General features: G+C 48.7%; 1 protein-coding gene across 1 annotated transcript; it reads left to right on the top strand.

The window, feature by feature from the left end:
• Positions 1-6,142: 6,142 nt before the first annotated feature.
• Positions 6,143-15,257, top strand: LOC140430351 (chemokine-like factor). Its single transcript, XM_072517809.1, has 4 exons — positions 6,143-6,313; positions 8,328-8,483; positions 10,248-10,343; positions 14,486-15,257. Exons 1-4 carry the CDS (start codon positions 6,254-6,256, stop codon positions 14,579-14,581), a joined length of 408 nt encoding a protein of 135 aa, XP_072373910.1. The 5' UTR covers positions 6,143-6,253; the 3' UTR covers positions 14,582-15,257.
• Positions 15,258-15,542: the final 285 nt, after the last annotated feature.

Here is a 15,542-nt window from a genome sequence, read left to right as displayed (position 1 = left end):
AGATGAGGGGAGGGTTGGAGGGTGATGCCAATAAGGGGGACTCATGAGTTCTAGCCAGGGAGGATGGATGCGAGGTTCCAGGCATGGGAGGAGAAAGCGGTAAAAGAGATGAAGGATCTTCTGGACGGGCAATTTGCAAGTTTAGAGGAGCCGGGATGAGGTATGGCTGCAGCGTGGGGAGGGATTCAGGTTTATGCAGGAGTGGAATTTCGCAAGAGAGGTTTTCCCGAACGTCCGGGTGGCTACCGCCCTCCTCGTTGTTGGAGAGTGGGGCGGTTTCAGCGATCTACAGCAGGATTATGGAGGGGGATGAGGAGTCCATGGAAGGGATGAAGGCCTAGTGGGAGGAAGAGTTGGGGATGGTGTTGGAGGAGGGATTATGGTGCGGAGTGCTCCGAAGGGGCAATGCCTCAACCTCGTGTACGAGGCTGGGATTCATTCAGTTAAAAGTGGTCTATCGGGCGCACTTAATGAAGGCAAGGACGAGCTGGCTGTTTGAGGGGGTGGAGGATAGTGGCCAGCGGTGTGGGATGGGTCCTGCCAATCATGTCCATATGCTCTGGCCCTGCCCAAAGTTGGAGAAATTTTGGAGGCCGTTTTTCAGCACCATGTCCGAGGTCCTGCATGAGGATTTGGAGCCGGGTCTTCTGGGGGCCATATTCGGGGGTGTCAGACCTGCCGGAGCTACAGACGCGAGCGGGGGCAGACGTACTGGCCTTCGTCTCGTTGATTGCTCGAAGACGGGTTCTGTTGGGGTGGAGGTGGCTTCTCCCACCCTGTGTCTCGGCGTGGTGGGGGGATCGAATGGAGTTCCTGTATTTGGAGAAGGTGACATTTGCTTTGGGAGGATCAGATGAGGGGTTCCACCAGAGGTGGGGTTTGTTTGTTTTACATTTTGGAGACCTGGTTACTGTCAAGGGGTGGGGGGTGGAGGGGGGGGGCACTGTTGGAGGGGGGGGGGTATTGTAAAAATGTTGAACATTTCAATTTAAATATTTTGTTTAAAACAGTAATTATAATTAATTAGGCAACAAAGTACAACTGATTATCGACTATCTGATTCCCAACACCCCCCACCTCTCTAACTACCCCCATTCTCTACACACACACACAGACAAACAACACAGAGGGGAAAGGGTGGTTGAGAGGTAAAGTAAATATTAATAAAATAAAAGGATAAAGGATCTTTGACTTAGTTTGATGCCTTCCAGTTAGTTTCTTTCTCAAGGTTGGGTCTTCAGTTGGGTTCTTTCTTCTCCTTCAGTTTGTAATGACCTTCACTGTGGACTCACAGAGACAACAGGCAACTGGGAGCAGAGAGAGGGAGAAACAGAACTCCTCTTCCTTCCAGGGTCTGGAAACTCCAGATGGTTTTCTCTGGCAAGGTTGTCTACTTTTCCTGTAGATGCAGGATCCTTTCAAGTTTACAGCCAAGATGTGCCAGGCACTCACTGGGTTTTTGAAAAATAAAATAGTTCTTTCAGCAACAAAGAGGTTCTCCTTTCAAGGTCTAAATGCTTCTGCCAAGCTCTTTCAGAAAGCATCGTGCAGGAACCGGTCACTGACTGTTGTCAGGCAGAATACTGTCTCTGGCCATCCCACAGGTTGCCAGCCAACCAATCAAACCGACTTCCTCCAAAGCTGGTAGCTTTTTTCAAAAAGATATTTTATTCCAAACACCAGCCATAACATCAATTCTTCATCCAATCGAAGCAATCTTCCGACCCCCTTAAGACAAATTTGATCTTCTCCAACCGGAGAAACGTCCAAAGCTGGTTCCTAAGATTCATTTGGCTCTGACAAGTCTGACTTCTCCTTTCCAAAACAAGACCTGGGAACACAAAGTCCTGACTAACAGGTTGTTTCAGCTTGAGTCCTCTGCTTAAAGGCACATTCTGACTTTTGAGTCCATGGACTAAAAATAGTAAAATAGAAGAAAGGAAAATGGGGACAAATGAAATAAACAGGAAGGGCTCTTCCACAAACTAGTTTATTTGCCATCAGCATGTAAATGGTTAAACACAGTCATTGAGCAAATACCTTCATCCTCGTTAATTCACAAAAAAATCCCTGCTATAGTCAGACTGGAGCCTTAGGATAAGGACGTCATTTCTATCCCTCCTCACATGGCCGTAACGATATTGTATGGGGTGGGGTATCCAAATCATCAACAATGAATTGTTCTCAGAGCAGCATGGTGGCATAGTGGTTAGCACGGCTGCTTCACCGCACCGAGGTCCCAGGTTCGATCTCGGCTCTGGGTCACTGTCCGTGTGGAGTTTGCACATTCTCCCCGTGTTTGCGTGGGTTTCGCCCCCACAACCCAAAGATGTGCAGGGTAGGTGGATTGGCCACGCTAAATTGCCCCTTAATTGGAAAATAATGAATTGGGTACTCTAAATTTATACAAAAAAAAACAATGAATTGTTCTCTGAGATTGACTGGAATTCAGTATTGTTATTGCTGGTCTTGACTTTGTTGTTGTGGTCAATGTAATCCATCATTCAGTGAGTAGCAATTCACGCCTGAGATTCACACTATTACGTTCAAATCGCATCTCAGAGATCCGTGGCAGCACGGTAGCATTGTGGATAGCACAATTGCTTCACAGCTCCAGGGTCCCAGGTTCGATTCTGGCTTGGGTCACTGTCTGTGCGGAGTCTGCACATCCTCCCCGCATGTGCGTGGGTTTCCTCCGGGTGCTCCGGTTTCCTCCCACAGTCCAAAGATGTGCAGGTTAGGTGGATTGGCCATGATAAATTGCCCTTAGTATCCAAAATTGCCCTTGGTGTCCAAAATTGCCCTTAGTGTTGGGTGGGGTTACTCGGTTGTGGGGATAGGGTGGAGGTGTTGACCTTGGGTGGGGTGCTCTTTCCAAGAGCCGGTGCAGACTCGATGGGCTGAATGGCCTCCTTCTGCACTGTAAATTCTATGAATCAGGGCACAAAATTACAGTTCAAACTCCCTTCGTGGGTGTGTTGCATTGATGTGAGGGTGTCTTTTGGATGATGCATTAAACCAATGTTTTTCTTTATTCTCTCATGTGGTGTTGGGGTTCTCTGGCTAGGTGACCATTTATTGCCCATCTCTAATTGCCCTTGGTGGTGGTGAACTGCTTTCTTGAAGCACTGAAGTCCATATGGTGCGGGTACACGCATAGCACTGTTAGGGAGGGAGTTCCGGGTTTCTGGCACAGCGGCAATGAAAGAACGGCCGACAAATGGTGATGAATGTCTGGTCAGCTCGCAGCAGTGGCTAAGAGACTGGCCCAGATGCCCACAATGCTTTTAAGTTTTAATGCGGTGCGGAAAGATTAATTCATACCAAGAGTAGGGCGGCACAGTGGCTAGCACTGCTGCCTCACAGCGCTGAGGACCGGGGTCGATGCCAGCCCCGGGTCACTGTCCGTGTGGAGTTTGCACATTCTCCCCGTGTCTACGTGGGTATCACCCCAACAACCCAAAGATGTGCAGGGTAGGTGAATTGGCCACCCTAAATTGCCCCATAACTGGAAATTTGTTTTTAAAAGATTAATTGCAAGAGTGATAATAAGAAATAGGGCGTGGTTATTTTATAAACAAACTTTACTACATTGAAAGAAAGGAAAACAATATTTAAACTATTACTTCAGCTCTAACACTAACATGCAGTTTCTTAACCTTAACACACTAGTTCCCATTAAACATCACTTTAAGTAAACATGCCACTCTAATGCTGCTTACACAGGCAGGCCAAGGCAACATTTGCATTTACGAAGCAATTTTTCTTATGTTAGGGACATTTCTTCAGAACCCTTTTCCAAAGCCTGCCTCGGTAGCAACTTTCACCACCTCTCCAGTCAATTTCCACAGCCTTCTGTTTTTAACTGTTCAAAACAGCATTCCTCCCTCTCTCTCTCTAAGCTCAACCAAGCCCCTCAAATAAAGATTCTCCGCTGAGGTGGCCAGACGTGATTCCATTATTGTTATCGTTAGTCATTTTCAAATCAGGGTTACGACCCACACGTGGGTGGCAGGCAGGTGTCGGGAGGTCACAATGTTCCTGATCGTGGGATGAAGTGGCCAGCGGCCACTTAATGTGACAGGTGAGCCTGCTTTTAAAAATGCCGGCCATGCCCAGCTTTCAGGATGCCGCCGGCCCGTGCATGCGCTCAACAGACCCAGAGCCCAGCAAGGCAGACCGCTTTCTCCTGCCATCAGTGCGTTGACCCAGGAGCAGATTCTTTTTAAAGATAAATAGAGTCTTATCTCCAGAAGCGGCGGCAGAGAACAGGTCATGCGCCCCATATACAGACGTGACGTGCTCTGGACACGAGAGAGATTCCTCCAATTTTGTAGCTACCAGCAGTGCTGGTGTGCGCTCCAGGGTCTCTGGTGAACAAGCCATGAAGAAGAAGCTGAAAACAGGAACAAAGCAGCACCAAGATGATTTCTTGCGGTATGGGTTTATTAATTGTGCCAATGGAAATCAAGATACAAAGCTCATGTGTGTTATATGCAGGAAGTGCTAAAACGTGTAAGATCAAAACCCTCAGAACTTCATTTGAAGACTAAGCATGGTGAGTTTGAGGACATACCTCTTGATTTTTTAAGTGAGAACTTAAATCATCAGCTGAAGCCCTTAGCAGAAATGTAACATTGAATGACAAAGCAAGTGAGATCATGAGGACCAAGCAGGCTCACCTGTCACAGTAAAGGTAAGTGAAAATGGTGGGTCGCGAAGTCCAGATGGCCTGTTGATAAAAATGTGTTCTGTGCAAAAGAGTTTGAAAAACATTGGTTATCTTGGCTGTCTGATTTCCCACTCCCATCTCGACAAAGGAACAGAGCTATGCCATTCCTATGCAATTAACATTACATGGATGGACAAATAGGTCATCAGACTCTGTGATGGGCTAATAGTTTATCAAACAAGGTTGTGCCGAATGACAATGGATCTTGAGTGGATATCTTGGCTGAACTAGGGCATCCTGTGTATTCCCACTAGCGAGGTTAAGTCAAAATGGGACAAGGTAACTCAGGCTGTGCGGGAATCCCTCTGACCCTGCTGTTAGCAGTCTTTTCCCTCAGTCTGTTTAACCTCTAAATTGGCTGCTACATTGTGAACCCCGTTTCTAGTCCCAAACTCCTAATATCTCCCTAAACAACAATATTTCCAAGTCAGGACGGTGAGTGACCTGCCCTCTCTGGTGATTTTTAAAGATTCCATGGCACGAATTTGAAGACCAGCAGGGTAGATTTCCCAGATTCCAGTAATCCCTCATCCAACCTCACCAAAATCTGTTCATCTGTGATGTGCCATCAATGAACACAAGACAAGTAGTGAACGTCACTGAGGCTTTAATAAACTAAACAGAAAGCCTCCTGGCCTCTGATCCCGAACTGGGGCAGCGGTGGAGACCAGCCACCTTTATACCGAGCCCGAGGGGAGGCGGAGCCAGCCATCTTTATACCCAGCCCGAGGGGAGGCGGAGCCATCAGGCAGTGCTTTACCAAATTACATATAATACAGTGGCAGTTTACCACAATACACATATTATACACTACAGTGGTTCGGAGCCAGAAGGGACAAGCCCAGGCATGTAACAATACAATACAATACAGTGGTTTACCATAATCTGCATCCCTGCTCTTTGGGGGAGTTTGCTCGCCCCGTGAATTGGTGGTTGAATTTTTTCCCTAAAAAGTGTTTCATTGGCCAAAAAAAAAAACGCTTTGGGACAGCGTTGAGGTCAAGAAGAGCACTATATAAATGCACGTTCTTCCTTCTCGACTGCCAAGGCCACATAGATTCAAAGCCAGGCGTGTTTGGGGCCTGGTTGTGCATACTCCTTACAAATCAGGGATTTCCGGATTCCCAGTGAAGTTTGTGGCTTTGCATAAATTACGTTGGGAATCAGACACGTCGCATTGCGGAAAACTGCTGCCAAAACTGTGTCTCTTATACATGACTGCCTGTTATAAACAGAGAACTCCGGTAATTGATCTCCACTGCCCCTGTGTGTTTCTGTTGCGCGGCCCTGCTGTGATAAATGGAACTTAGTTTGTCAAACTGAGTGAAAGTGATTTGCACACATTTCTCCCCAAGGATTAAGCCAGTTGTGTTGGTGGATCAGAGAGAGGAGGTGCCAACCCAGGTCAGAGCAAAAGCAGGAAGCAGCCAAACCGCGCAACATCAGATCAACAAGGGAGAGGGAGGTGTGCTGGAGCAACCAGGAAATACAAAACTTTCCTCTGTGCCAGAGAGCCCAGACATGGAGGTTAATTTCTTGTTCGTGAAATCCAAACGGAGTGCGCTGAAGATTGCAGAGATGGTGAGCGAGGGGGAGAAAGTGTGTCCAAACTAATAGTTTAAATTGGGCATTCCCTTGGTGAGGAATGTGTGTGTGTATGTGGGGGTCTGTCTGCACACTCCACCCCCACCTCTGATGGTTCACAGGGCCGGGCGGGGCGGTTTTGGGGCTGGAGGGTTTACCAGCACTGGGTGGGTAGGGGGGTCAGGTGGGAGTGCTTCAGTCCTGCAGAGTATTTTACTAATATTCGCCTGTGGGATGTGGGTGTCGCTGGAGAGGCCAGCACTTACTACCCCCACAGAATTACTTTTGCTTTTGAATGGGTGCGTGTTTCCTTTGCCCCGTTAGCACAGTGGTTAGCACTGTTGCTTCACAGCGCCGGCGATCCAGGTTCAATTCCCGGCTTGGGTAGCTGTCTGTGCGGAGTCTGCACCTCCCCGTGTTTGCGTGGGTTTTCCTCCGGGTGCTTCCTCCCACAAGTCCTGAAAGACGTGCTTGTTCGGTGAATTGGATATTCTGAATTCTCCCTCCGTGTACCCGAACAGGCGCTGGCGACTGGGGGCTTTCCACAGTAACATTGCAGTTAATGTAAGCCTACTTGTGACAGTAATAAAGATTATTATTACCTCTTCAATCACTCTACCACTTCTGGTCCAACAATTTCATTCTGCTCCAGCATTTCGGGTTTCTGTTTCTCGTGCGAGCTCTTCGTTCCCACGGATGCTTCCAGCTGTCAGATTTTTGAAGCTGCCTGTTCGCTTCTGTCTCTGCTTCTGTTTTAATAATACCAACTGTCACGGCAGTGACCCCTGTCATTCAACACTCTGAAAAAACTCCTAGTGAAGATCAACTTTGCAACAGGCGCCAAAAAGATTTCTGGACATTCACTCCCTTGAAGTGCACTGAGAATATGATGCAGATCTGTCTATGGCCTCCCTTGTTCGAGATGGGGCTGTGGGTGTACCTACATCGAATCATAGAATTCCAACAATGCAGAAGAGGCCATTCGGCCCATCGGGTCTGCATCGACCCTCTGAAAGCGCACCCTCCCTAGGCCCACTCCCGCAACCTAGCCCGGAACCCCACCTAACCTTTGGGGCAATTTAGCGTGGCCAATCCATCTAATCTGCACATTTTTGGACTGTGGGAGGAAACCAGAGCACTCGGGGGAAACGCACGCACACACGGGGAGGATGTGCAGACTCCGCACAGACAGTAACCCAAGCCGGGAATCGAACCTGGGACCCTGGAGCTGTGAAGCAACAGTGCTAACCACTGTGCCACCGTGCCACCCATGGGCTGCAGCAGTTCAAGAAGGTGGCTCTGTACCTCCCTTCTCAAGGGCAATTAGAAATGGGCAATGGGATGACCCAACCAATGACGGTCCGCACTCCATGAAAGTATTTCAAAGATTGTCCTTGAGAAGGTGGTGTACACCCCGCCTTGAACTGCTTCAGTCCATGTTCTGTCGGTGCACCCACACTGCTGAGAGGGAGGGAGTTGATTGGGATGTTGTCTCTCTTGAGTGTTGTTGGAGCTGCACTCATCCAGGCAAGTGGAGAGTGTTCCATCACACTCCTGACTAGTGGCTCATAGGTGGACAGGCTTTGGGGAGTCAGGAGGTGAGTTATTTGCCACAGGATTCCAAGCCATTGACCTGCTCTGGCAGCCACAGTATTTGAAAGACTAGTCCAGTTTCTGGTCAATGATAACCCCAAGGATGGCGATAGTGGGAGATCTAACAATAGTAATGCCGTTGAAGGTCAAGGGGAGGTAGTTATATTTTTCTTGGAGATGGTCATTACCTGGCACTTGTGTGGCGTGAATGTTACTTGCCAAATGCCAGTACATGCACAAACGTTATCGAGGTCTTGCTGCATTTGGGCATGGACTGATGTCCTACCTGAGGGATAATGGTAGATCTGTTCAGAGGAGGAGTAAATTGGATATAAAGTGCGAGCAAATTCGACAAACAGGAGATTGGATCCCTGATACTGAGTGAATAATGGATATATTTGTTTTCACCCATTTACAGATTATAGCCTTTGTGGCTTTTGTTTCATTTGCTGCATCTTCCTCTGGGGTTTTCATAGCTGTTCCCCTGATGGAAATAATCATCACGCTGGCCTTCTACATCTTGTATCTGCTCAAACTTGACTCCAAAATGACCTTATTGTTCTGGCCACTGATGGTAAGTAAATTCAAGCTAATATCATGGGTTGGGACAGAGTAGGTTAAACAGTGGCCAATCCATCAGAGGAGGAGGACCCAGTGTGTTACGGTGATGAGAGTCAAACCTCAGGGAGATGGACAGTGAAATCAGTCTTCATTCATTTATTAGAATTATCTTCACAGATCAACATTCCATATCATACAAAACCAGCAACCCCACCTCTTGCAGCCTGTACACAAGATGTGGAGATGACGGCGTTGGACTGGGGTGAGCACAGTAAGAAGTCTTCCAACACCAGGTTAAAGTCCAACAGGTTTGTTTCAAATCACCTGAGGAAGGAGCAGTGCTCCGAAAGCTAGTGTTCGAAACAAACCTGTTGGACTTCAGCCTGTACACAAGCAGAGATATCGCCATCGCTAATATTCACCATCGGAATACAATTACCACTTAACATGTCTTTGACATAGGGTTTGGAAAAATCGGACCAATGAACTTGTACAATCATAGAACGGTTGTGGCACAGAAGGAGACCATTCGGCCCAGCATGTCGGTGCCAGCTCTCTGCAAGAACCATTCGCCAAGCCCCACATTAGTCTATTCCCGAGAGCCCTGAAAATGTTTCCTTTTCAGCTAATGACCCAATTCCCATCCAAAAGGCAGGATTGACCCTGCCCCCACCAGATGTTCAAGAAATGTGTTCCAAATCCTAAGCACTTTTTTTTTTCTTTTTGTTAATAAATTTAGAGTACCCAATTATATTTCTTTCCAATTAAGGGGCAATTTAGCGCGGCCAATCCACCTACCCTGCACATCTTTGGGTTGTGAAGATGAATCCCACACAGACACGGGGAGAATGTGCAAACTCCACCAGACAGTGATCCGGGGCCGGGATCGAACCCCAGTGTCCTGGTTTCTGATCCTTCAACCAAAATGTCTCCCTCTCTAATCATTGTGGTTTATCAGAGCTGTATTTTCCCTGAGAGTGTTTGATGGAGACAGTGTAGAGGGAGATTTACTCTGTATCTAACCCCGTGCTGTACCTGTCCTGGGAGTGTTTGATGGAGACAGTGTAGAGGGAGATTTACTCTGTATCTAACCCCGTGCTGTACCTGTCCTGGGAGTGTTTGATGGAGACAGTGTAGAGGGAGATTTACTCTGTATCTAACCCCGTGCTGTACCTGTCCTGGGAGTGTTTGATGGAGACAGTGTAGAGGGAGCTTTACTCTGTATCTAACTCCGTGCTGCACCTGTCCTGGGAGTGTTTGATGGGGACAGTGTAGAGGGAGATTTACTCTGTATCTAACCCCGTGCTGTACCTGTCCTGGGAGTGTTTGATGGGGAGTGTAGAGGGAACTTTACTCTGTATCTAACCCCATGCTGTACCTGTCCCGGGAGTGTTTGATGGGGACAGTGTAGAGGAAGCTTTACTCTGTCTAGCCTCGTGCTGCACCTGTCCTGGGAGTGTTTGATGGGGACAGTGTCGCGGGAGGTTTACTCTGTATCTAACCCCGTGCTGTACCTGCCCTAGGAGTGTTTGATGGGGACAGTGCAGAGGGAGCTTTACTCTGTATCTAACCCCGTGCTGTACCTGTCCTGGGAGTGTTTGTTGGGGACAGTGCAGAGGGAGCTTTACTCTGTATCTAACCCCGTGCTGTACCTGTCCTGGGAGTGCAGATTTTTGGTCCTTGAGTGCTTTCTGTTTCAGCATTGATGCATTGGTCAATTTGAGGCAAAAAAACAAGTATTTTATTAATGAAGTAATTTTAATTTATTTGTTTCTAGGATTCTGTGAATTCTGTCTTTGCAGCTCTGCTGCTGCTGATTATATGTATTGCTGCTGTGGTGAGCAGGATAACTGCCGGTGTCATAACTGGATCGGTAAGTGGCCGTTAAATGAACTCAGTGGATGGTGTGAAACAGGACTGGCCCTGCTATAGGACCCTACTGTAACTGGGCCCTGCTATAGGGCCCTACTGTAACTGGGCCCTGCAATGGACCCTCCTGCAACTGGATCCTGCTATAGGGGCCCTGCTTTTGGACCCGACTGTAACTGGACCCTGCAATGGACCCTCCTGTAACTGGATCCTGCTATAGGACCCTCCTGTAACTGGACCGTGCTATAGGGGCCCTGCTTTTGGACTCGACTGTAACTGGACCCTGCTATAGGACCCTCCTGTAACTGGGCCCTGCTATAGGACCCTCCTGTAACTGGGCCCTGCTATAGGACCCTCCTGTAACTGGGCCCTGCTATAGGACCCTCCTGTAACTGGGCCCTGCTATAGGACCCTCCTGTAACTGGGCCCTGCTATGGGACCCTCCTGTAACTGGGCCCTGCTATAGGACCCTCCTGTAACTGGGCCCTGCTATAGGACCCTCCTGTAACTGGGCCCTGCTATAGGACCCTCCTGTAACTGGGCCCTGCTATAGGACCCTCCTGTAACTGGGCCCTGCTATAGGACCCTCCTGTAACTGGGCCCTGCTATAGGACCCTCCTGTAACTGGGCCCTGCTATGGGACCCTCCTGTAACTGGGCCCTGCTATGGGACCCTCCTGTAACTGGGCCCTGCTATAGGACCCTCCTGTAACTGGGCCCTGCTATAGGACCCTCCTGTAACTGGGCCCTGCTATAGGACCCTCCTGTAACTGGGCCCTGCTATAGGACCCTCCTGTAACTGGGCCCTGCTATAGGACCCTACTGTAACTGGGCCCTGCTATAGGACCCTACTGTAACTGGGCCCTGCTATAGGATCCTCCTGTAGCCCAAGGCTAACGACCCTCCGCGGGCGGTGCTGGTGCGGTTCCATCGGTTCGTCGATCGGGAGTGTGTGCTCAGGTGGGCCAAGAATGAGAGGAGCAGCAGGTGGGAGAACGCGGAGGTTCGGATATATCAGGACTGGAGTGCGGAGGTGGCGAAGAGGAGGGCCGGGTACAATCGAGCGAAGGCGGTGCTGTACAGGAAGGGGGTGAAGTTTGGCATGCTGCAGCCGGCGTGACTGTGGGTTACCTACAAGGACCGGCACCATTATTTTGAGTCTCCGGAGGAGGCGTGGGCCTTTGTTCAGGCCGAGAAGCTGGACACAGACTGAGGGTCGGGGTGGGTGGGGGGGGGGAAATCGAGTTGCTGCTGCTAAGGTCAAGGAGGAGCTGGAGCGAGTGGGGTGGGTCAAGACGGGGGTATGCCGCTGTGGGGAACGGGCTGGGTGTGGGGTGCGGGCGCGTGGCTGGCCGAGGAGGGGTTATGGCTAGTCGGCGGGGGAGGGGGGTGGGTAGCCCCCTGATCCGGCTGATAACCTGGAATGTAAGGGGACTGAATGGGCCGATTAAGCGGGCCCGCGTGTTCGCGCACCTGAAGGGGCTCAAGGCGGATGTGGTTATGCTCCAGGAGACACACCTGAAGGTGGCAGACCAGGTAAGACTGAGGAAAGGGTGGGTAGGTCAGGTGTTTGACTCGGGGCTAGATGGCAAAAATCGAGGGGTGGCGATCTTGGTGGGAAAGATATTTGGGGTGGCAGAGGAGCCGGGAGTGCAGGAGGCGAAAGAGGCCGGAATTCTGGCCTTTGCGTCCCTGGTAGCCCGATGAAGGATTCTCCTTCAGTGGAAAGATACGAGGCCCCCAAGCGTGGAATCCTGGATCAGCGAGATGGCAGGGTTCATTAAATTGGAGAGGGTGAAATTCGCCTCGAGAGGGTCGGTACAAGGGTTCTTTAGGCGGTGGCAACCGTTCTTAGACTTTCTGGCAGAACGATAGACATTGGTCAATGGCAGCAGCAGCTCGGTGGGGGGGGGGTTACTTTATTTTTGTTTATGTTATTTACACTGGAGGGTCTGAGGGGGTGTATACACCTGTTGTGTTAAGTCGGGGTGTTAATGTTAATTTATTATTTAGGTACAGGGGGGGGAGGGGTCTGGGGGTTGCTTTTTTAGATTGTGTTTTGTACTTAACCCTGTTGGGTTCTTTTTTCTTTCTCATTTTGTTATTGATATTTCATGAAAACCTTTAATAAAAATTATTTTTTTTAAAAAAAGAATGCAGCTGGTGACTTGCCTTTATTAGCCGAGGCAGGGAGTTTAAGAGCAGGGCGGTTATGCTGGAACTGTATAAAATGTTGGTTCGGCCATAGGTAGAGTGCAATCATCAAGGCTCCTTAGGCAGCACCTTCCAAACTCACGACCACTCCCACCTAGAAGGACAAGAGCTGCAGATACCTGGGAACCCCACTACCTGGAGGTTCCCCTCCAACGCACTCACCACCCTGACGTGGAAATATATCACCGCTCTTCCACTATCGCTGGGTCAAAATCCTGTGAATTGAGGACATTGTGCCGGTTAGAGCAGTATATTAATTCCCCCGTCAACTTGTGGGCGTACGTGTGGTGCTGATGCTTCACGTTACCCTGGGTCAATAGTCACATGAGCCAGTGGCCATCAGAAACTGACACATACTGTTGCAGTGAATCCCAGGCGCATGCTGAAACTCGCCAAAGTGTTCATAGGTGAGACCAGATGGGCTATTCCACCATGCGAAAGCACCACAACCCATCCTGATCATGTCTTCACTCAAAGCCACACTTTACACAATGTTTTGGCCTCAACTACTTACTGTGGGAGTGAATTCCACAGATTCCACTCTCTGGGTGGAGAAATCTCTCCTCACCTCAGTCCTAAACGGTTTGCCTCTTATCCTCAAACTATGACCCCTTTTTCTGGACTCCCCCACCATCGGGAACATTCTTTCTGAATCTACACTGTCTAATTCTGTTAGAATTTTCCAAGTTTCTATGAGATCCCCTCTCATTGTTCTAAACTCCAGTGAATATAATCCTAACCAACTTAGTCTCTCCTCATGTGACAGTCCCACCATCCCAGGAATCAGCCTGGTAAACCTTCGCTGCTCTCCCTCCATAGCAAGAACATCCTTCCTCAGATAAGGACACCAAAACTGCCCACAATACTCCAGGTGTGACCTCATCACTGCCTTATACAATTGCAGTAAAACATCTCTATTCCTATACTCAAATCCTCTCGCTACGAAGGCTAACATACCATTTGCCTTCTTTACTGCCTGCTGTACCTCCGTGCCTCCTTTCAGCGACTGAGGCACAAGGACACCAAGGTCTCGCTGAGTATACACCTCTCTCAAATAATAATCTCCCTTCCTATTTTTGCTACTGAAGTGGATAACTTTACATTTATCCATATTATACTGAATCTGCCATGCATATGCCCACTCCCTCAGCCTGTCCATATCCCTCTGAAGCAACTCTGCATCCTCCTCACAGCTCACCCTCCCACCCAACTTTGTATCATCTGCAAATTTGAAGATAATACATTTAGTTGCCTCGTCCAAATCATTAATATATAATGTGAACAGTTGGGGTCCGAGCACAGATCCCTGCAGTACCTCACTAGTCACTGCCTGCCAATCGGAAAAGGACCCACTTATTCCAACTCTTTGCTTCCTGTCTGCTAACCAGATTTCTATCCGTCTCAAGACACTACGCGTAATCCCATGCGCTTTAACTTTACATAGTGATCTGCTTGTTGAAAGCCTTCTGGAAAGTCTAAATAAACCACATCCACTGCTTCTCCCTGGTCAACTCTACTAGTTACATCTTCAAAGAATTCCAGTACATTTGTCAAGCATGATTTTCCTTTCGTAACCCCATGCTGACTGTCTGATTACACCACTGCTTTCCAAATGCTGTGCTACAAAACCCTTGATAATGGACTCCAGCAACTTCTCTACTACCGACGTTAGACTCACTGGTCTATAGTTTCCTGTTTTCTCTCTACCTCCCTGTTTGACTAGTGGGGTTACATTCGCTACCCTCCAACTGTAGGAACCATTCTAGAGCCCAAAGAATTTTGGAGAATGACCCGCCAGTGGATGTATTATTTCGAGGGCCACGTCCTTTCGTGTCACTCACAACCTGCATTCTTCCCATTAAATAAGGAAATATTTTTCAAGAATTGAGTGTCACTAAGGATGGGTACTAACTCTCTTCTGTCTAATCTCCAGGTCTTTGGATTCATCGCTGTTGCTCTTTATGTTGCTGATGCTTATGTCATGTACAGGCTCATAACGTTCAACCAACGCAAGACTCCCAGCCAGTAAAGCCTCAGGGACTGGTCTCCATGTCTGAATTTCCGCTGTAGATATGTCAGTCCGACCCATCTCACAATAGATTCACAGCTTCAGCCCTGGCTCTCTCGGACCATCAGCGGCTTGCATTCCTTGAACGACTCGTGCTGTTTACTCAACCAGCAAGCCGCCAGGATTCGGGGCAGCGGAACACCACCCTGCTGATTTCGTCAAGAAGGGGTTTTACCTGTGACGAGCCCCCCACAACATTCTCTTCGCAGCTACCCAGTTTCCTGTTGTTGTTTCTATGATTTGGGCAGAGGTATTTAGCAGAGGATATCCTCAGAAACACGCTTATATCGCATTGCCTTACACACCGAATAAAAGGAATGCTTCGCCCAAACATGCTGCTTACCTCCTGACAGCCGGTGCCAGACCTGCCTCGGTTCTCCAGCAGCCTCGGTTCTTGTTTCAAGTTCCAGCCTCCACAGTATTTTGTTTATCTTCACGCTGGGTGTGTGGATGTTGGGTGAAGGGCTGTGTATCCAGGGCACAGTCGCTTTAAAACGCTTATTCTGTGCTTGCTGTAATGTACACGCTGGTTAACTATCATTCCCATCATTTTACTAGGATGTATTTTTTTTATGCGTCTCAGAATGTTTTGGATGTCGACGCTTGTTTAATAAAAAAAAGGAACTCCGAGAGAAAAGCTTTTGTTGTATTATTCTGCATTTGGAGAAAGAAAAAGACTTGCATTTCTATAGCACCTATCCAAACCTCCGGGTCACAAAGCCCTTTACAGTCAGTGAAACGCTTCTTTAGTGCTGCCGCTGTTACATTAAACGTAGCAGCCAATTTTGTGAAGAGGTAAGGGGCAGCACGGTGGCGCAGTGGTTAGCACTGCAGCCTCACGGCGCCGAGGTCCCAGGTTCGATCCCGGCCCTGGGTCACTGTCCGTGTGGAGTTTGCACATTCTGCCAGTGTTTGCGTGGGT

Source organism: Scyliorhinus torazame, chromosome 10 (genome assembly GCF_047496885.1).
Source record: "Scyliorhinus torazame isolate Kashiwa2021f chromosome 10, sScyTor2.1, whole genome shotgun sequence".
Lineage (NCBI taxonomy): Eukaryota > Metazoa > Chordata > Chondrichthyes > Carcharhiniformes > Scyliorhinidae > Scyliorhinus > Scyliorhinus torazame.
Note: the sequence above shows the minus strand (reverse complement) of the source record. Positions and strands in the feature narration are given on the sequence as shown.